Source organism: Mus caroli, chromosome 10 (genome assembly GCF_900094665.2).
Source record: "Mus caroli chromosome 10, CAROLI_EIJ_v1.1, whole genome shotgun sequence".
In the NCBI taxonomy this organism is placed as follows: domain Eukaryota; kingdom Metazoa; phylum Chordata; class Mammalia; order Rodentia; family Muridae; genus Mus; species Mus caroli.
This window is the reverse complement of record NC_034579.1, coordinates 36,026,862-36,049,462: the sequence shown is the minus strand read 5'-3', so window position 1 is coordinate 36,049,462 and position 22,601 is coordinate 36,026,862. Positions and strand designations below refer to the sequence as shown.

The window sequence follows — 22,601 nt, the reverse complement described above, 5'->3', positions numbered from 1 at the left end:
GTGAGGCCCTTCTGCCACACCAATGTCTTCACTCTCTTCAGGAGAACAGCACCTCTGAATGACCACAGGCCATCAAAGAGGAAACCCCTCACTTCCCTGTCCTGACCACTTTTCTGCACAGCCTGCATCCTCCCACTTCCTCCAAGACCTTAATGTACCTGGCTCGCTCTCTCTCTCTCTCTCTCTCTCTCTCTCTCTCTCTCTCTCTCTCTCTCTCTTTCCTGTCTAGCTCCTTCCTTACAGCTTCAGCCTCATCCACCCTCAATAATAACGTGTCGTGGACAAATGGGTCTTCGGCCACCCTGCATTTTCTTCCTCCACAGATGTAACAAGTAGATGACATGCATGCACATGCGCACACACACCTTCTACAAGTCTACATGTCTCCCAGCCTTAGTCACCCAGCTTGTCCCCTTTCCCCACATGGCCCAACAAATTCTACTTCCTCCCTCTTCCTCCAACCACACCCACTGGGAAAGCCTCCAAGTACAAAGGGCCCCCAAAAAGACCCAGTCTGCCATTCCTGACATTCCTGACAAGTTTCCCAAACCCCCTATCATGAAGTCATAAGCCCCCTCTGCCCTGACACACACACACACACACACACACTGGCACACACAAAAGCACACCAGCCCCCCCCCCCCCCCCCCCCCCCCGCTCCCTGCACACTCTTCACTCTATCGCATTAGTTTTGAAACGCCTCCAAGATGCATCTTCATCTCTCCCTGTCCACCTTCCCGGCTTTCCATCAACCCTAAACTGCTTACACCATTCAATTCAACTGGCCTTTCTCACCTCACACCACCATACCGCCCACAGCTCCTCAGATGAAACCAGCACTGGCCTGACTTCTATATCTGGTTACTCGTTTCCTTTCCCCAGTCTTCTTTCCTGACATTCCAACCTTCCTCAAACCCACCAGATGCAAAGGAACTCAGTTTGCTTTGAGTTAGCATCTTTTGTTCTCTGTTCCAGGTTTCTGAGCATTCGGTGTGCAGAGAAAAAGGTATTTCAATATGTTGCATTTTGGCATCGAGCACTGAGCGCATCTCAACAAAAAGTGCCTAGATAATCATTTGTGCACCCCTCTGCCAGATAAAAAGAACATCTATGAGCGTTCACGATGCAGTACATAAAGGCCCTGCCACGACAAAAACCTGCCATTTCTTTGCAGACATATTTCACAGCTGTCTCCTAGAGACAAGGGTTTCTGATCTAAGCTTACTGTCTTTGAGTCGCCAGTGCCCAAAACATGCTTGTAAAACTCACAGCTGTGAAGACTAAACACGTTTCTCTCTCTGTTTTAGCAGTCACTTAAAAGAGTGGTCCGTGTCTGCTCCACAATAAAGGTTTCTCTATTTTAGAGTTCTCCGTTTACTTTAATGTGAATGCTTTAAAATATGGCTGTTCTGTGATGTGCGTGGTGGTCTGCACTCCAAAATGAATGTTGAAATACAATCTTCAAAATGCCCAAGATGATCATGTCATGAGGACTCCCCGCCTTCTGAATGGAATTACACCCTTATCATAGGGCTCAAGATTGACAGGAGAATTCTCCAGCCCCACCCCCTTCTCTTTGTCTGTGTAAGGACATTGTACTCCTCATAGGAGGCCTCAGCAATAACACACCTTCTAGAACCAGAGAGCAGACCTCAGCAGCTATGAGTCCTGCTGACCCCTCAGGTCTTGGAAGTGAGAAATAAATTCCTATTGTATATAACGTACCAGTATGTGGCATTCTTGCTATGGCAGTACAAAGAGACTGTGACAAGTCAGTTAATCAGATTTTCATTTTATAGATAATATGGCCTAAGGCCACCTGTCTTTAAAATCAAGTCTATTGCAAGAAAAAAATTATAGAAACAATCACTACCCATCTAGTGGCTATATGTTCAAAGTGGTTTCTTCTGTATTACTCTTTTCAAGAAGGCTTCAGGATGAATGATTTTTGTGGGGCAACTAGCATTCCAAAACAGATGAGTCTGTTTTCCCAGCAAGCACAGCTAATCGGCAGCACAGGCGGCATCAAAGGCCAGGTGGGCTGCTCAGTCGGTCATCTTTTCACTGTGTTACTCTGCGTGCCTAACTGATGGATCAGCAGGAGGGTACCCGTTAGACAGGAAGTATGAAAATAACTAGGCCTTTGGACATGGTGTTCTGCCCTCCAGGAAACCCAGACAGAAAGTTGAATCCTACGCCATGCAACAGGGCTAAATATTGCAATTTTACCTGTCAGAAAGGTAGCTAAAAGTAATTGATCCCAGCATCACGCCAAATATAATCAAGGGCTGGATCATTCTTGCATACCATTTCTGATCACAGACCAGGTTGAAATTTCTCACCACAGAACTCCTCCATTTGCTCTGATCATAGACGTAGCCATCGGAACAAGGACTGTCATGCTTATAACCACTGTACTCGTAGCCCAAACGTGACACGTTCTCCCTCCAAGTCCTGCTACATCTCGTGAGTTCCCAGATCTCCCCATCCTGCAGCTCCACCATGATGTGATCTTTGTGCTCTGGTGACCTCAGAGCCAATATGTCCTCCAACCTCCAAGCAGATACGTTGTGGAAAACAGCCTTCCGCACCATGCCTGGGGGCTTGCACGCATGCTCAGGGATAATTGACAGGAACACAGAAGACAGATAGTGGATACCACAAGAGAGGCTCTGGTAGGCACATATCAGATACAGGACTATCTGGAACCTATAAAAAAAAAAGAGGGGGGGGAGCTAGTTACTATTGCTGGCCTATCAATGGGGAAAGGACACAGGTAAATATGATGGGCTTCCAAAAGATTGACCTTAGTATACGTATATGCATATAGATAGGTAAATACAGAAATAATTACAGGTGCTTCTCTCTCTCTCTCTCTCTCTCTCTGTCTGTCTCTGTGTGTGTGTGTGTCTCTCTGTCTGTCTCTCTGTCTCTCTCTCTCTCTCTCGTGTGTGTGTGTGTGTGTGTGTGTGTGTGTGTGTTTTCAAGTACATTCACTAAGTTCTAGCTCCATGCCCATTAAGTCATTCCAGCATACAGGGTCGCAAGCTAGTTCAAGTTTATTGAGCAAACAACCTTTGCCCAGCAAGGAAGTCGTCAGAAAGCCAATTTAACCTAAGAAAACGTCATATTTACTATTTTTTTTTCAAGCCGAACATGAGACTATCTCTACTTTTCAACAAGCAATTGAGCACCAAGTGTCACCATTTCCCCTTGAAGGTAATAAAACCAGCTGCTCTCGGTGTGACCCAAAGTCAGCGGCAAGTTTGCCTGTTCTTCCAAATCCTTGACAAGAAAATATTTTGATGTCTTGTAACACAGTGGCCTCTGGGCCTCTAACTGCAAAACAGTAAGAGCCTAGCTGTTTGTCAGTGGGCAATTGGTTAAAGTTACAGGCAGCACACACTAACAGCCTGGGAGATGCAGAATCCAGTGGTATTAAGTTTTTACTCAAAGAGCTGCAGTATACAGTCAAGTGTGAGTCACTTGGAAAAATGAAATCTCAACTGAGAAAATGTCATCATTTTGGCCTGCTGTAGGCTTGTCTATGGTGAGTTTTCTTAACTTGACTGATAGGGGAGAGCCCCATTCATTGTAGGCATTGCCACCCCTGGGCAGGTGGTCTTGGGGCCATATAAGAAAGCAGGTTGAGCAAGCCATGGAAGAGCAAGCCAGGAGCGGCACCCCTCCATGGGCTCTGCTCCAATTCAGTTCCTGTCTCTGGGTTCCGGCCTTGAGTTTTTGGTTTCCCTCAGTGGACTATGACCCAAGCAAGATATGGAAGCCAAATAAAGCCATTCCTGCCACACCTGCCGCACAAGCACAAGGACCTGAGCTCAGGTCCCCAGCTCCCATTTGGTAAGCCAGGTGAGCCAGCAGGTACCGGTATTATCAGTGTGGCGGGGTGAACCGAGGATCCCTAAGGCTGTACTGCCATGCCTAGCCTCTGAGTGAGCTCCAGATTCTGTGAGAGACCCTGACTTGAAAAGTATGAAGGAGGAGCTGGAGAGATGGAGAGATGGTTAAGAGCACTTACTGACATACAAAAAGACCAGAGTTCTCTGTCCCACTACCTACATCAGAGAGCTAGCAAATGCCATTAACTCAAGCTCCAGAGGAATATGACAGCCACTCTGGCCTTGTTGTACATACACACACACACACACACACACACACACACACACACGCACACATGCACATATACATATAAATAAGTTTAATTAAAATTTTAAAATAATAAAATGGAGAGCAACCCAGGAGGACACCCAACAGCTGACTTCTGGCTTCCACATGCCCATGTGTGTGTGCACATGCAAACACATGCATATTCACACACAAAATAAAGTTAACTCAAAATCAACAGAAGGACCGACTAGAACAGAGGGAGAAAACAGGAGGTGGTATCTATCAGAATGACCTCACTTTCTGCTGGGAGCATTTGGCCCTTCCCTCCTGCAAGCTGCTCCCCAGGTCCACCCCCTGCACCCCGCTCACCCCACTCACCCAGCTCACCCCCCTCATGGGGACTCGGAGAACCAGAGCAAGCCTAGGGATAGCAGCACCACCCTGCATGGTGCCTGAGTAACCCAGTGGTACAGATTCCATTCCCAACTGTCTTCTGCTGGAATCCAGATTGGCCTAGGACTCACTGTGGAGGCCAGGCTGGCCTCAAGCACTCAGCAGTCTCCTGCCTCCATCTCCCAAGGGCTGGGATTATAAGTACCAGACACCATGCCTGGCTATTGAGTGGTTTCTAACCTCAAACAGTAACTAAACACTAACTTCTATGATTGCTTTCTCCTTGAACACAAGGAGAAAATGAGACATTATTACGTAACATCTGCCATGTAGGTGAGTGTCTGTAGAAACCTCGGGTAACCTTTTCTTTTTATTGTTTCTTTTCTTTTTTTTTTTTTAACCTTTTTAAATATTTTTTAACCTTTATTTTTTATGTGAACGGGTATCCATGTGAGTCTGTACCCATGCATGTTGGATCCCCTGAGATCTGAGTTACAGACGTTTGTGAGCTGCTGTGTGGGTGCTGGGAATTGAGCCTAGGTCTTCTGGAAGAGCAACCAGTGCTCTTAACCCCTGAGCCATCTCTCCAGCCCCCAGCCCCCCCTTTTTTAAGTGGTATCTTCCTATATAGCTTAGGCTGGCCAGGAGCTTTCTGTCACCTTCCCAGAACTAGGACTACATATGTGGATCACTTCTAACTGCAGCATGTATTTCTACAGTTATTTGTAAGCATCTAAGGTACATTGAATTTAGCCCAGTTTTTCAGATGGGGAGGTGGTAAAAGAAACATTCAGGCCCATTATAGTTCCTATGTGAAAGCTGATCCTTCACCCCCACGTTAGTCTGCTATGGGTCTGCTATGACCACACTGCCTCCATTTCCCAGGCATTCAGACAAGGACTCCAACGGGCCTTTTGCAGTGAGCATGAAATTAAGGGATGCATGCATACGTTGGGTATCTATATGAAAGCAAAGGCTAACCATCAGCCAGGAAAACCTGCCAGGCCCAAAGGGAAAGCACACTAGCGTACATATAGGTATTCGTCCTGGACACTGGAAAAGAACACGGTTGGGCTGGCAGTTTTTCTATACCTGGGACCGTGCCTTCCAATCCTGTTTTTTCCCCCCGGTTGGTGGTCCAGACACCAAGTCCCAACTGACCCGAAGGGGTGCGAATACTGCCTGCACCTGCCAAGTCCAAACAAAGTCCAGCGCCTCCTGTGGCCAGTGGACAAAAGGACAAGCCAGGCCATGGGTTGTTGGCCAGATTTGTGCATGCATTGGTCAAATAGGGGGTTGAGAAGCTGTGGAACCTATCCCAACCGACAGAAACAGACACCTCAGCGCCCCGATCACGTGCCACCCGACTCTGGCTCCATGTCCTGTTTTGTCTCCCTACCTGCCGAAGTGTCCTATGTGGTCAAAAATCAGCTCCACGTTGCAGGACTCCATGTCCAGGTAGCAGTGCTGAGCGCCCTGGACTTGGAGCACCGCACCCCACCCGCCTCGCCCGCCTGTGGTCTGGGGTGCCCCTGCTGGGGAGGCCTCCCTCCTTCCTTCCCAGCAGCCCAAGCGTCTCAGGGATGTCACGTGAGACACATCCTGCTGCTCCATCGCACGTGCCTCAACTCCTGCTGGATGCTTTCCCACACTCTCCACCACGAACCCACGACCCAGGGAGGCGTCAACACTTGTAGGAAGTTTAGGAAATGCAGAGCCCCTGGCTTGGTCTGGGGACTTCAAAAGCACCCAGTCTTCAGCAGGACACGCCTTTGCTCCCTAAACCTTCATGCTTAGGAATCCACTGTGTGGTGGGTTTTAAGTACACATTTATTATTCCACTCCCAGAGATTCAGCCGACCTGAGGTGGAATCAGGAATGATTTTGTTATTGTTTCATGGAGTGGAGATGGACCCGGGGGGGGGGGTGCGGGGGGGGAGGTTGTAGGTCTATTTATGTATCTATGTTGTTTTGTTTCGTTTTGTGATAGTGTCTAGCTATGTAGCCGAGGTGGCCTGGTCCAACCCAGGAGCTTCCTGCCTCTGCCTGCTGCGCCCACCTCTCATCCTCCAACTCTGGCCTCCACAGGCACCGCACTTAGGAGCGCGAATTCAGACATAACACATACACGATTTCAAAAGAAAAGGAACTTTGTCACAGTATATTTCTCTGCCCACCCCCATGCTTTCCTTCTTCTTCAAACAGCACTTCTTTAAAAATATACCTTTTTTATTAATTGAGAATTTTATATATGCATGAAATGTATTCTGATCATATTCACCCCCTTCTCCTCCCCCTAATTCCTCCAGGTCCACCTCCCCATCCACCTCTAATTTATCCAATTAGTGCCCCCCCACACACACACACAAAGAAACAAAAAAAACACTAGTCAAATTTGCACTGCCCATGGGTAGTAATCAGCCTTCCCAGAGGTCAAAAACTCTCCCTCACTCCTCAGTCAGGGCTCTAAACTGATGAACTCCGCCCACAGCATACTGAAACGTTTACTAGCTTGATCTTAAGCAGGTCTTGTACAGGAATCACAGCCGCAGTTGAGTTGCTGAGTACGATGGTCTTGCCACACCCAGAAGATGCTGCTTTTGACAAGGTCTTCCCTGACCTCTGCCTCTTAGAATATCTCCCCCTCTCTTCCCCTCTCTCCTCCCCTCTCCTCTCATCTCTCCCTCTCCTTCCTCTCTCCTTTCCTCTCTCCCTCTCCCACTCCCCTCCCCCCATCTTCCCTCGCTCCCTCTCTGACTCTTCTGCACACTTCTCCATCACTATCTCCGCTCTTTTTTTTTAATTATTCCATTCACTTACATGTCAAATGATATCCCACTTCCTGGTTACCTCTCCACCAACCCCCCATCCCACCTCTGCCCTCCTCCTCCCCCTTGCCTGTATGAGAGTGCTCCCCCACTCACCCACACTCTCCTGCTCCACCACTCCAGCATTCCCCGATGCTGGGGCATCAAACCTCCCCAAAACCAAGGGCCTCCCCTCCCGTTGCTGTCAGGCAAGGCCATCCTCTGCTACATTTGTATCTGGAGCCAAGTATCCCTCCAGGTACACTCCTTGGTTGATGGTGTAGTCTCTGGAAGAACTGGGTGGTCAGGCCAGTCTATACTGTTTTTCCAATGGAGTTGCAATTCCCCCTCCAGTCCTTCCTCCAGCTCCCCCACCAGGTTCTCTGAGCTCAGTCTGATGGTTGGCTCCAAGCATCCACACCTGCATTTGTCAGTTGCTGGCCAGACCTCCCCAGTAAACACCTCACTAAGTTCCTGTCAGCAAGTGCCTCTTGACCACGGCAATAGTGTCTGGTTTGGTGTCTGAAGACATGATAGATCTCCAGGTGGGGCAGTCCCTGGTTGGGCCTTCTTCAGTCTCTGCTCCATTTTTTTTTCTTTTTTTTTTTTTTTGTCCCTGCTCTTCCTTTGGACAGGAACATTTCTGGGTTAAAATTTTTGAGATGGATGAGTGACCCCATCCCTTGACCAGGGGTCATTGCCTATCTACTGGAGGTGGTCTCAACAGGTTCTATTTCCCCCTTCTATGCACATTTCAGCTAAAGTCAATCCCCTTGGGTCCTGGGATGACTCCAGTGGCTACCCCCCAGTTCCTTATGCCCCCTGACACATATTTTTGTTCAATTTCCTGACCCTCTGTGCCTCTCTCACATCTCCTCAGGTTCCTGATCCTGCCCCCTTATTTCCTTCCTGTCCTCTCTCCCTCCCAGGTCCTCTCTCCCTCCACCTCCCACAATCATCCTGTTCACTTCTTCATGCAGGACTAAAGCATGGGCTTTCTTCCTTCAACACTCCATATCCATATGGTCCTGGGCAGTGTGAGCTTTTGGGCTAATATTCACTTCTCAGTGAGTGCATACTATGTGTGTTCTTTTGTGCCTGTATTACCTCACTCAGTTCCATCCATTTGCCTGTGAATTTCATGTAGTCATTGTTTTTAATCTTTGCTTAGTACTCCATTGTGTATATGTACCACATTTTCTGTCTCCATTCTTCTGTTGAGGGACATTTGGGTTCTTTCCAGCTTCTGGCTATTATGAGTAAGGCTGCTATGAACATAGTGGAGCATGTGTCCCTGATATATGTTGGAACATCTCTTGGGTATATGCCCAGGAATGGTATAGCTGGGTCCTCAGGTAGAACTATTTCCAATTTTCTCAGGAACTGCCAGACTGATTTCCAGGGTGGGTGTACCAGCTTGCAATCCCACTAACAATGGAGGAGTGTTCTTCTTTCACCACATCCTTGCCAGAATCTGCTGTCACCTGAGTTTTTGATCTTAGCCATTCTGACTGGTGCAAGGTGGAATCTCAGGATCGTTTTGATTTGCATTTCCCTCATGACTAAGAATGTTGAACAATTGTTTAAGTGCTTCTCAGCCATTTGAGATTCCTCAGTTGAGAATTCTCTATTTAGCTCTGTACTTCACTTTTTAATAGAGCTATTGGATTCCCTGGAGTCTACACTCGTTTTTTTTTTTTTTTAAGATGTATTTATTTATTGTATGTATGTAAGTACACTGTAGCTGTACAGATGGTTGTGAGCCTTCGTGTGGTTGTTGAGAATTGAATTTAGGGCCGACCTCTGCTCGCTCCAGTTGGCCCCGCTCACTCCTGTCAATTCCGTTCGCCCAGTCCCTGCTCAATCCAGCCCAACGATTTATTTATTATTATACACAAGTACACTGTAGCTGTCTTCAGGCACACCAGAAGAGGGCGTCAGATCTCATTACAGGTGTTTGTGAGTCACCATGTGGTTGCTGGGATTTGAACTCAGGACCTTCAAAAGAGCAGAAGAACAGGGCTGAGCCATCTCACCAGCCCTGGAGTCTACCTTCTTGAGTTCTTTGTACATTTTGGATATTAGCCCTCTGTAGGATGTAGGGTTAGGAAAGATCTTTTCCCAATCTGTAGATTGCCATTTTTTTTCCTACTGACAGTGTCCTTGGCTTTACAGAAGCTTTTCAATTTTATGAGGTCACATTTGTTGATTGTTGCTCTTAAAGCAGATGCTATTCAGGAAGTTTTCCCCCCATGCCCAAGTATTCGAGGCTCTTCCCCACTTGCTCTTCTATTAGATTCAGCATATCTGGTTTTATGTGGCAGTCCTTTGTTGCAGGATTTTCCCTGTGCAATTACATTAGGGCAGCAGGAGACCTGTGATTAGACAGGGGAAAGGGAGACAGAGTTAGGAGTTGCCGAGAGACTAAAGAAAGTATAGGAAATGTGTACGTTCTTCTACAGTATCACACTGCTTGCTTAAGGGAAGTGGGACAACTAAGAAAGGGACATCTGCAGATTGATGAGCAGCTGCGGCAGATTGGTTCTAGGTCTTACAGTGGAAGAGGCAGAGGTCGTCAGTGCCCTAACTTCACCTCCAGTTATGGTACAAATTCTGAGCTATCTAACCCCTCCGAAACAGAATCTGAGCATAAAGACGAGCTGAGTGATTGGTCATTGGCAGGAGAAGATGATCGAGAGACTCGACATCAGTGAGACAGCAGGAGATGCTGAAGCAGGAGGAAGAGGCAGAAGTGTTTCTGGGGGATGAGGTTGTGGTGGACCACGTGGTGGCAAATCCTCCATCAGTTCTGTGCTCAAAGATCCTGGCAGCAATCCATACAGCTTACTTGATAATACAGAATCAGATCAGACTGCAGACACTGACGCCAGCGAATCTCACCACAAGTACTAACCATCGTAGACTGTCTCGTAGACGAAGGACTGATGAAGATGCAGTTCTGATGGATGGAATGACTGAATCTGATGCAGCCTCAGTTAATGAAAATGGGACAGGCAAAAGATGTGATTGAAGAGCATGGTCCTTCAGAAAAGGCAATAAATGGTCCAACTAGCGCTCCTGGCGATGAAATTCCTAAGCTACCGAGTACTCCGGGAGAAGAAAAGACTAAGACCTTAAAAGAAGACAGCACTCAAGAAGCAGCAGTCCTGAATGGTGTTTCATAACTGAAGGAAGTTTCTAGTTTACAGTTCTTTTACATTACAGTTACAATAGTGCTTGTACAAGCTTGCCAAAGATAGAATACGGATCGCCAGTCTTACATCGCACTTTCAGTTCCTCCATTTGGAGTTCAGAAAGCAGAGGGATCCTGAAGAAATCATATGTGAAACATACTTTGACACCTACTGTGTTAAAAATATGTCATCAGATGTGCCTTGAGAATAGTGTACGTAACATTAAAAAAAAAGTTGCTGGCTATAGGATATGTTATTTTGTTTTCAAAATATGGCAGAGATGTGGGGAGGTGGGTGGGGCGGGTCCCTAACTTAATACTCTTTATGAAAGCATTAGCTGCTTTTGTTACATTTTTAATAATATGCAACCACTTCTTCACCTGAGGAAAACTAGAATGAAGCAGTCTAAAATATTTTGCACTGAATTGTAATTTCTTCATTAGTTTAGTCTGGGGACTGGTCTGTTTAATGTGTTTTTTAAATGCTGTTTGTAGAGGCAATTCTGCAGACCACTGGAAATACATGTTAACTCATCTGCAGGGATACTGGGTGATATTGGCAGTGACTGTTCTACATTGAGGCTTTGTTTGGTTTATTTATTTAAGTGTACATTATTTAAAAATCAAATACAGCTTTAGTTGAAACACTAAGCTGATTTATCATGTCCATTCAGGCATAGCCTGAACTACTGAAAAGATCAATTTCCAGAAGGTTTATTCTGTATAAACTACATGTTTAGTCTTCAGTGGAGTACCTTTCACATTTTCTTTCTACCCTTTTTTCTTTTTCTTTCTTCCCCCCCCTTTTTTTTAATTTTTAATATTTTTATTACGTATTTTCCTCAATTATCTCCCCCCTTTTTTGATGTTGGTTATTTGATGTGCAATATGTTTTTGTATGTAGGTAGTAAAATAAACTTTGATCTTCCCCCAAAAAAAAAAAAAAAAGAGTTGCAGAGAGATAGTGTCTCAGGGGAGAAGGAGGAAGGTAAACATGGATACATGGATGAGGTGAATCAGCATGACTTTTACCAGCCATAGGTAGTTATGATATCATAAGGTTAGAATAATTGGGATAAAGCTTTTATCATTATCAATTGGTTCTGAAATTATTATATTGGCATCTTGTAAATTGAGAAATTGTTGATACATAAATCTGATTGGTTAATTATAAGCTTCTAGAGTCTTGATTCTACCAGGTAAATGGGTGTTGTGATGGCTAACCACACAGTGGATGTTCATACAGGGGCTAGCTAGAGAGATGCCAGTGGGAGGAGCTCGGGAAGCCTGTCAGTCAGGGCCCACTGGAGAGTTGGCAGGCAGAGTACAATTGGAGTGCAGAGAATTGGCGGTTTCATTTTTAATATTTCTCACAACAGTCCTTAATCCACTTGGACTTGAGCTTTGTACAAAGAAATAAGAGTGGATCAATTTGCATTCTTCTACTTGCTGACCGCCGGTTGAACCGGCACCATTTGTTGAAAATGCTTTTTTCCACTGGATGGTTTTAGCTCCTTTGACAAAGATCAAGTGACCATAGGTGTGTGGGTTCATTTCTGGGTCTTCAATTCTATTCCATTGATCTTCTTGCCTGTCGCTGTACCAATACCATGCAGTTTTTATCTATTGCTCTATAGTATAGCTTGAGGTCAGGGACGATGATTGCCCCAGAAGTTCTTTTGTTGTCTAGAATAGTTTTCACTATCCTAGGATTTTAGTTATTCCAAATGAATTTGAGAATTTCTCTTTCTTACTCTATGAAGAATTGAGTTGGAATTTTAATGGGGATTGCATTGAATCTGTAGATTGCTTTTGGTAAGATGGCCATTTTTACTATATTAATTCTGCCAATCCATGAGCATGGGAGATCTTTCCATTTTCTGAGGTCTTCTTCAATCCCTTTCTTCAGAGACTTGAAGTTCTTGTCATACAGATCTTTCACTTCCTTAGTTAGAGTCATGCCAAGATATTTTATATTATTTCTGACTATTGTGAAGGGTGTTGCTTGCCTAATTTCTTTCTCAGCCTGTTAATTCTTTGAGTAGAGGAAGGGTACTAATTTTTTTAGTTAATTTTGTATCCAGCCACTTTGCTGAAGCTGTTTATCAGGTTTAGGGATTTTCTGGTGGAATTTTTGGGGTCACTTAAGTATACTAACATATCATCTGCAAATACTGATATTTTGACTTCTTCCTTTCCAATTTGTATCCCTTTGATCTCCTTTTGTTGTCTAATTGCTCAGGCTAGGACTTCGAGTACTATATTGAATATGGAGAGAGAGAGAGAGTGGGCAGCCTTGTCTTGTCCCTGATTTTAGTGGGATTGCTTCAAGTTTCTCTCCATTTAGTTTGATGTTGGCTACTGGTTTGCTGTATATTGCTTTTATTATATTTAGGTATGCACCTTGAATTCCTGATCTTTCCAATACTTTTAACATGAATAGGTGTTTTATTTTGCAAAGTGCTTTCTTAGCATCTAATGAAATGATCATGGGTTTTTTTTTCCTTTGAGTTTGTTTACATAGTGAATTATATTGATGGATTTCTGTATATTGAACCATCCCTGCATCCCTGGGATGAAGCCTACTTGATCATGGTGGATATATATATATGTGTGTGTGTGTGTGTGTGTGTGTGTGTGTTAAATTCATTTGGTTCATAACTGTAACGGGAAATATTTAATAAGCAATCCATACCACTGCCAGCAAGGCACCAGCGGACAGGCCAGCTTGTTCTCAGACCAGCAGGTTCTCTGACCCAGAGCTCTGAAATCTCTCCACCTGGCTACCTAAGTTCCCATGGCGGGTCATTGCCATGGCAGCCCCATGCTTTCAAATTCCCATGGTTAGTTGGGGTGCACTTCTTGTACACCCATGCTTTCCCACCATACCCTTCTCTCGGGAACCCAGTTGAGACACACTGTGAAGGAAAATATCATGCAAACTTAGTCTAGAATCAACAGATAACACAATTGTTGGGCACAGAAACTAGCATCCTAATTTGTAAGCTATTCTAAGTTACAAATCCTTCGGTAGTGGATCCCAGGGATCCACCACCTGAACTGGGGCCCTCTGCTACCTACATTTTGTCCTCCATCAACTCTCCTGTCCCAAAGGCAAGTATCCTTCTCCTGCTTCCCCTCTTCCTCTCTCCAACCCAGAAGTCCTGCCTACTCGCTCACTGATTGGTTCCTTGAAATCTTTATTCATTTATTCATTTATTCACCTGCAATTACCTGAGCACTTGATTCACTCCTTGTCCCAGGCAAACTCTCTTGGGGAAGAGGAATTATCATCGAAATACAAACAGCACCAGGGCAATCCACCTTTCCCCCTTTTTGTCCAACTAAAAGACCACTTTATCTCAGATATAACATAACTTTTTTTAGTTTCACTGTCTCTCTGTTTGGTTTCTGTTTCCATGATCTGTTTAATGGTGTGAGTGCGGTGTTGAAATGTCCAACTATTATTATGTGAGGTTCAATGTGTGCTTTGAGCTTTAGTAACATTTCTTTTACAAATGTGGGTGCCCTTGCATTTGGGGCATAGATGTTTGGAATTGAGAGTTCATCTTGGTGGGATTTTTTTTCCTTTGATGAATATGTAGTGTCCTTCCCTTCTTTTTTGATAACTTTTGGTTGAAAGTTTATTTTGTTGGATACAGGAAACACCCCTCAGTGACAAAGACAGACACTACCTCAGATAATGAGCCTGGATAAATTTTTTCTAAGCAAGTGGTCCCAAGAAACAAGCTGAAGTAGCCATTTTAATATAAAATAAAATTGACTTTCAACCAAAAGTTATCAAAAAAGATGAGGAAGGACACTTCATATTTATCAAAGGAAAAATCCCACCAAGATGAACTCTCAACTCTGAACATCTAGGCTCCAAATGCAAGGATACCCACATTTGTAAAAGAAACTTTACTAAAGCTCACAGCATGCATTGTCCCTCACACAATAATAGTGGGGGACCCTACTCTCATCAATGGACAGATCATGGAAACAGAGATGCAGTGAAACTAACAGAAGTTATGAACCAAATGGATATAACAGATATCTATAGAACATTTGAACCTAAAACAAATAATATACTTTCTTCTCAGCACCTCATGGTACCAAAATTGACCATATAATCGGTCACAAAACAGGCTCCAAGAGATGAAAGAAGATTGAAATAATCCCATGCATCTTTTTTTTTTTTTTTTTTTTTTTTTTTTTTTTTTTTTTTTGGTTTTTTTTTGGTTTTTCGAGACAGGGTTTCTCTGTGTAGCCCTGGCTGTCCTGGAACTCACTTTGTAGACCAGGCTGGCCTCGAACTCAGAAATCCGCCTGCCTCTGCCTCCCGAGTGCTGGGATTAAAGGCGTGCGCCACCACGCCCGGCTAATCCCACGCATCTTATCAGATCACCACAGTCTAAGGCTGGTCTCCAGTAACAACAAAAACAACAGAAAACCCACATACACTTGGAAGCTGAACAACACTCTACTCAGTGATAACTTGGTCAAGGAAGAAATAAAGAAATTAAAGACTTTTTAGAATTTGATGAAAATGGAGCCACAACATACCTAAATGGGACACAATGAAAGCAGTCCTAAGAGGAAAACTCATGGCTCTGTGTGCATCCAAAAAGAAACTGGGGAGAGCACACACTAGCAGCTTGACAGCACACCTGAAAGTCTAGAACAAAAAAGAAGCAAATACACCCAAGAGGAATAGAAGGCAGGACATAATCAAACTCAGGGCTGAAATCAACCAAGTAGAAACAAGAACTATACAAAGAATCAACAAAACCAGGAGCTGGTTCTTTGAAAAAATCAACAAGATAGATAAACCCTTAGCCAGACTAACCAGAGGGCACAGAGATAGTATCCAAATTAACAAAATCAGGAATGAAAAGGGAGATGTAACAACAGAAACCAAGGAAATTTAAAAAATCATCAGATCCATAATTGCATTTATACCTTAACCAAACAAAGATCTAACAAAGAAAGAGAACTTCTAACCAATTTCTCTTATGAATATTGATGCAAAAATACTCAATAAAATTCTTGCGAACAAAATCCAAGAACATATCAAAGTGATCATTCACCATGATCAAGTAGGCTTCATCCCAGGGATGCAGAGATGGTTCAATATACAGAAATCCATCAATGTAATCCACTATATAAACAAACCCAAAGAGAAAAAAAAAAACCACATGATCATCTCATTAGATGCTGAGAAAGCATTTGACAAAATTCAACACCCCTTCATGGTACAAGTCTTGGAAAGATCAGGAATTCAAGGCTTATACCTAAATATAATAAAAGCAATATGCACCAAACCAGTAGCCAACATCACACTAAATGGAGAGAAACTTGAAGCAATCCCACTAAAATCAGGAACTAGCTAAGGCTGCCCATTCTCTCCCTACCTATTCAATATAGTACTTGAAGTCCTAGCCTAAGCAATTAGACAACAAAATGAGGTCAAAGGGATACAAATGTGAAAGGAAGAAGTCAAAATATCAGTATTTGCAGATGATATGTTAGTATACTCAAGTGACACTAAAAATTCCACCAGAGAACTCCTAAACTTGAGAAACAACTTCAGCAAAGTGACTGAATATAAAATTAACTCAAATCAGTAGCCTTCTTCTACTCAAAGGATAAATAGGTTGAGAAAGAAATTAGGGAAACAATGCCCTTCACAATAGTCACAGATAATATAAAATATCTTGGTGTGACTCTAACCAAGCAAGTGAAAGATCTGTATGACAAGAACTTCAAGTCTCTGAAGAAAGAAATCGAAGAAGATCTAAGAGAATGGAAAAATCTCCCATGCTCACAGACTGGCAGGATTAATAATGGCCATCTTACCAAAAGCAATCTACAGATTCAATGCAATCCCATCAAAATTCCAACTCAATTCTTCATAGAGTTAGAAAGAGCAATTCTCAAATTCATTTGGAATAACAAAAACCCTAGGATAGTGAAAACTATTCTCAACGATAAAAGAACTTCTTGGGCAATCACCATCCCTGACCTCAAGCTGTATTACAGAGCAGTAGTGAAAAAAAAAAAAAACTGCATGGTATTGGTACAGCGACAGGCAGGAAGATCAATGGAATAGAACTGAAGACCCAGAAATGAACCCACACACCTATGGTCACTTGATCTTTGTCAAAGGAGCTAAAACCATCCAGTGGAAAAAAGCATTTTCAACAAATGGTGCCGGTTCAACCAGCAGTCAGCAAGTAGAGGAATGCAAATTGATCCACTCTTATCTTCCTGAACAAACCTCAAGTCCAAGTGGATCAAGGACCTCCACATAAAACCAGATACACTGAAACTAATAGAAGAGAAAATGGGGAAAAGCCTCAAACATGATGGCATAGGGAGAAATTTTCTGAACAGATCACCAAAGGCTTATGCTCTAAGATCAACAACCTACAAATGTTACCTCATAAAATTGCAAAGATTCTGTAAGGCAAAGGACATTGTCAATAGGACAAAACAGCAACCAACAGATTGGGAAAAGATCTTTACCAATCTTACATCCAATAGAGGGCTAATATCCAATATATACAAGGAACTCAAGAAGTTAAAATTCCAGAGAACCAAAGAGCCCTATTAAAAATGAGGTATAGAGCTAAATAAAGAATTCTCAACTGAGGAACATGGAATGGCAGAGAAGCACCTAAAGAAATGTTCAATATCTTTAGTCATCAGGGAAATGCAAATCAAAACAATCCTGAGATTCTACCTCACACCAGTCAGAATGGCTAAAATCAAAAACTCAGGTGACAGCAGATGCTGGTGAGGATGTGGAGAAAGAGGAATCCATTGCTGGTAGGATTGCAAGCTGGTACAACCACTCTGGAAATCAGTCTGGCGGTTCCTCAGAAAATTGGACATAGTACTATATGAGGACCCAGCTATACCACTCCTGGGCATAGACCCAAAAGATGCTCCAACATATAACAAGGATACGTGTTCCACTATTGTCATAGCAACCTTATTTATAATAGCTGGAAAGAACCCAGATGTCCTTCAACAGAGGAATAGGTCCAGAAAATGTGGTACATGTACACAATGGAGTACTAATCAGCTATTAAAATCAATGACAATGAAATTTGCAGGCAAATGGATGGAACTAGAAAATATCATCATCCTGAGTGAGGTAACCCAGTCACAAAAGAACACACATGTTATGCACTCACTGATAAGTGGATATTAGCCCAAAAGCTCAGAATACCCAAGATACAATTCACAGATCATATAAGCTCAAGAAGAAGAAAGACCAAAGTGTGGATGCTTCAGTCAGTTCTTCTTAGAAGGGTGAACAAAATATTCATGGGAGGTAGAGAGTGGGAAGGACTTGGGAGGAAAATAGGAGGGGGAAGGCATAGAAGAGGGACAGGATCAGATATAAGAGAAGAATGGGATGATATACAGAGGGTCAAGAATTTGAACACAGGTGTATAGCAATGGGGTTTGGGGAACTGGATGTAGCCACTAGAAAGTCCCAGATGCCAGGAAAGCAAGAGGCTCCCAGGACCCAGTGGGGATGAGATTAGCTGAAATGCCCAAAAAAGGGGAGAGAAAATCTGTAGAAACCATATCCAGAGGTTAGGCAAGGCCTTTGGCTGGGGGATGGGGCCACCCACTCATCTCCAAATTTTTAACCCAGAATTGCTCCTGTTTAAAGGAAATACGGGGACAAAGTGTAGAGCAGAGACTGAAGGAAAGGTCATCCAGAGACACTATTGTGGATTCCAAGAAGTGCTTACTAACAGGAGCCTGATATAGCTGTCTCCCGAGAGGTCTGCCAGAGCCTGACAAATACAGAGGCAGATGCTTGCAGCCAACCATTAGATTGAGCACAGGGTCCCCAATGGAGGAGTTAGGAGAAAGACTGAAGGAGCTGAGGGGGTTGCAACCCCATAGGAAGAACAACAATAACAACCAACCAACCCCCCCACACCCCCGAGCTCCCAGGGACTAAACCACCAACCAAAGAGTTCACATGGAGCCCATGGCTCCAGCCCTATATGTAGTAGAGGATGGCCTTGTCTGGCATCAATGGGAGAAGAGGCCCTTGGTCCTGTGAAGGCGCAATGCCCCAGTATAGGGGAATGCCAGGGCGGTGAGTTGGGAGTGGGTAGGTGGATGGTTAGGGAGTACCCTCATAGAAGCAGGGAAAGGGGGGATGAGATAGGAGATTTCCAGAAGGGAAAATGAGAAAGGAGATAACATTTGAAATGTAAATAAATAAAATACCCAATAAAAAAGAAAAATATTTTAAAATGTCTATAAAGATTTTCATTTATATAAAATGTACATACAAGATGTGAGAGAAAATAAATAAGGCAAAATATTAAAACTTAAGTTCCTGGAGGACACATAGCATTTTTGATCCCATCCTTGCAACTTTCAATAAATCTGAAATTATGACAAAAATAATTTACCATCCTTTAGCTGAGCAAAGTGGCATGTGCTTCTAATTTCTGTTCCAGGGAGACTGAGGCAAGAGGATCAAGAGCTCAATGCTAGCTTGGGGTACACAGTGAATCTGTGTCTCAAAAGTAAATAAATAAATGTCTTTTTAATACTTATAAATTCGACTCCTTGTCTCATTTCTGTAGCAGCTTGACCTTAGACGCTAACCTGTAAGCAAGAATCTGATCAAATCGTTTCCAGAAATTACTAACTGTTGTTAAGTATGTGAAAATGCTTCCTAGAAATTTTGCTTTAGAAGTGCACAGTCATGGGGCCTATTAGGATTTCTTCCAGGATAATTTTTGGATGGGAAAATCTCCAGTTCTTTCCCAGTTCACATCTATGAACAGTTGGCTTTCTTTCCCAGTTCACATATATAAACAGTTGGCTTTTTCTACACTGACTTTTGCACTGTGCGTTCCAGACATGTAGAGTCACATTGAGGAAACATTGTTGATCCTCTGTAACAGTGGTTGTCAACCCACTGTGGCAAACCTCTGTCTCCAAAAACGTTTACATTATGATCCATAATAGTAGCAAAGTTACAGTTACAAAGTAGCAATGAAATAATGTTATGGTTGAGTGCTGGAGGCCAGCCCCAGCAGGTCTTCTTTCTTGTTTGGTTCTTCTTCAGGCAGTGGAGGGGGAAGGGCATAGTGTGGAATAAGACTTGGTCTTATGAGATATTTAGGGTTGCTGTATAATTAAAAAAAAAAAAAATGTTTACCTATCTTTAATCTAAGTCACTTTGCTTCAGTAGCTGGCCTGCCTTCTGAGTTCCTCTGAGACTAGAAACTGAAGTCTCTGGCACTTAGCACCTCAATTTAAACCAGCAGGAGATTAAGCAAGGATAAATTGCTAGAGCCTTTTCCCTCCTGTCCCGATGCCTCTCACTTGTCAGGCTAGGGGAGGTTTGGAGCAATAAACTTGCATTGAACCAGGAGAAGAGAATCATGCTTGCAGAAGGAAAAACTTTTACACAATCAAGTATGCATAAACTTCCATAAATTCGTATACAGATGCATGCATATACGTTCTTCCGAGATCAGCCGAGATCGGGCGCGTTCAGGGTGGTATGGTCGTAGACGCATATACGTTCTTAAAAATCTCCATTGAAACCAGTATGGGCCCATACTATACTAACTCATAATTACATACTTACACACACACACACACACACACACCAAGTACTGTTGGGTGATTAGGGTGTCCCGCTTCCACTCTGCCACAGGGCTTCTACTGGTAAAAGCAGGACACGGGAGTTTTGACTGCGCTATGTGAAGCTGCTGGACACCAGCTCTGGGTGTAGGGGAGCGCAGGGACTCTTGGGATTCCCGGGCCTGCACGAGGCCAGGGCCTTCTGGTTCTCAGGCTCTTGGGTACTCAGACATTGTTGGATGCTGCAGAAGAGCTGAGAATGGAGTGGGGGCCCTCCAGCTGGATCTAGCCCCGAGGCTGAGGGGGAAAGGCAGGGAGCGCTGAGAGGCCTTCTGCGGGAGATTAGACGCAGCTCTTTAGGTGAAGACCTGCTCCATTGCTCCCCATGGTGGATCCTGATGGAAAGGGACAGTCCATGGTTTTAAGGTATTTATTGTCGTGGCAATGAGTAAATGAGTGGCAATGAGTAAAACCGTACCCCACTTTCTCAGGGCGGGTCTGAGGTTAAATATCTTTTGCAGGGAGGAGTGTCTGGGAAGGGAAGTTTATTGGCTAAGCCTCCAGGTACCTCATTAACATGGAGATTTGTCTTCAGGTAATGTGATCTGTGGTCACTCTACCTGTGCAGGGGCTTGGGGCATTGCCCTTATGTGACTGATGGCTACAGACCTATGGAGAGCTGTGGCCTCATGCCAGGAGCCTGGTGTCCAGGAGCATGGCAAAATGCCTACTGTCCCCTGCAGGGTCACCAGGGTTTCAAGCCTTAGCTCAACCAGAAACCAAGCTGCCTTTCATGGTACCAGTGCAGAAAGAACTCGCTCATTCTGGATTTTAAAAAAAAAAAAAAAAAATGAGCTCCAATCTTTATTGCATAGAGAAAGAAAAAGCATCCACCGTTTTATTGATAAATGAGTTAAACCCAAGTCTGTAAGAAGAAAGCTTTGTTCTCTTTAAAAGACTAAGCCCGCCTTGCTATTAAGAAAAGTCCCATGGTAATGAGAAGCCTGCCTGCTCCTTCTGCTCTCTCTGTGGCTTCTTTTTCCCCTTTCCTCTACATTCTTCACATTGCTCTCTCAGTTTTTTATGTTACCTCTAGTTTCTAAGTTAGTCCACTCTGCATTCTCCTTCTAATCTTGCTCTTTCCTCCTGCTCTGACGTCACAATAATGCCCTTACTCTCAATGCCGTTTCTCCCAATGCTATGCCTTTACTTCTAAGTTCTTTTTGACTTCAGTTCTGTCTAAAAAGTTCTAAAAAAAGATGTGCTCAGCTCAGTTCTTTTTTTTTTTTAATGTATAACAGTCTCTTAGTTTATTATAAACCAGCTTCGTAGGCCACAGAGAAAAAGGACTGTGTAATACAGCCTTTTGAGAAGGAAAAGCAAGGAGCAGAGGAGGACCAAGATGAGTCTAGGGCCTTGGAAGGCACATTTCCCAGGGAGGGAGCCCTGAAAGGGAAACCAGACATCCAGTGAGACTCCATGAACTGCCTAACAAACAAACAGGTCTGTGGTAACCTGACCCTGGGGAACAGGGTCCACATCTCTGAACTATGTACAGTAATGCTGTGCGGAAGATAAAAGCAGACCTCAAGTGTCTGGAGGAGGAGGCCACATCCCATTAGAGTTCCTCGGCCAGGAGGGAGCTCCACTGGGGGACCCATGGGAGGCCACATGCCAAGAGGTGGGCCCACCAAACCTGGACGAGGGGCCCCATGGCCAGGTGGGTACTGAGTTGGGGCTCCTGCAATACTGGCTGTGGCTGCAGCTACAGCAGCTGCAACAATGCCTCTTCCTTGTGGGGTCATCATCTGTTGGGATATGGCCCTCCAACACCTCGGACTGGCCCAGCAAGTCCTGCAGGAGCTTGGGGCATGGGAACACCAGCAGGGATTCCTCTGCCAGCAGCCCTGCTGATTCCTGGCCCGACAGCAGCTCCAGCAAGTGCCACTTGGGCAATGCCAGTATCTTTGGGAAGAGGTCCTTCTACTGTCATGCATACCAGGTTCTCCCTCCACCCCCACCGCCCAAGCAATACCAGACCAAGGACTTGCTTTTCTTCCCTTTCTGCTTGTTGGAGTTCTTTGGCTTGATATTCCTGAACTCATCACAATCACACAGGATCAAATTCATGTGCTTGTCAAAGGCTCTGAAGGTCCTGATGAAGATCCAGCCATCTTGCAGGATGCACCTCATCCTGTAGTCAATGTGCTGCAGCATCTTGCGCTCTTGCCCACCATCATGGTGGTGGCTTGGATGGCTCAGATTGCCGCCGCTAACCTAATGGAAATGCAGCCTGCAAAATCTCAGCTCAGTTCTTTTTCCTCTCTTCATCCTCAGCACTTATACATCTTTCAGAATACATGATCACATGGTAAAAAGTTTACACATAAACTTCTTTCTTTCTTTCTTTCTTTCTTTCTTTTGTTTTTCCAGGCAGGATTTCT

The 22,601-nt window shown here is 44.1% G+C and overlaps 1 protein-coding gene and 2 pseudogenes across 2 annotated transcripts in view; 1 reads left to right on the top strand and 2 right to left on the bottom strand.

Annotated features, from left to right (window-relative positions):
- Positions 1-6,061, bottom strand: part of Slc22a16 (solute carrier family 22 member 16) — a 34,429-nt gene extending 28,368 nt beyond the window's left edge. The window contains exons 1-2 of the mRNA XM_021174548.1: positions 5,918-6,061; positions 2,230-2,709 (exon numbers count right to left, since the gene is read on the bottom strand). Of these exons, the coding sequence (XP_021030207.1) occupies positions 2,230-2,709; positions 5,918-5,970 (533 nt within the window). The 5' untranslated portion in view covers positions 5,971-6,061. The remainder of the gene's footprint in view (positions 1-2,229; positions 2,710-5,917) is intronic.
- A 40-nt stretch (positions 6,062-6,101) lies between these two features.
- On the top strand, positions 6,102-10,627 carry LOC110303520 (annotated as a pseudogene). The gene is made up of 2 exons (XR_002378926.2): positions 6,102-6,211; positions 9,715-10,627. The product of XR_002378926.2 is annotated as a fragile X mental retardation syndrome-related protein 1 pseudogene (transcript).
- Positions 10,628-16,956: 6,329 nt separating this feature from the next.
- Positions 16,957-22,374, bottom strand: LOC110303519 (annotated as a pseudogene).
- Between the last annotated feature and the right edge of the window lie 227 nt (positions 22,375-22,601).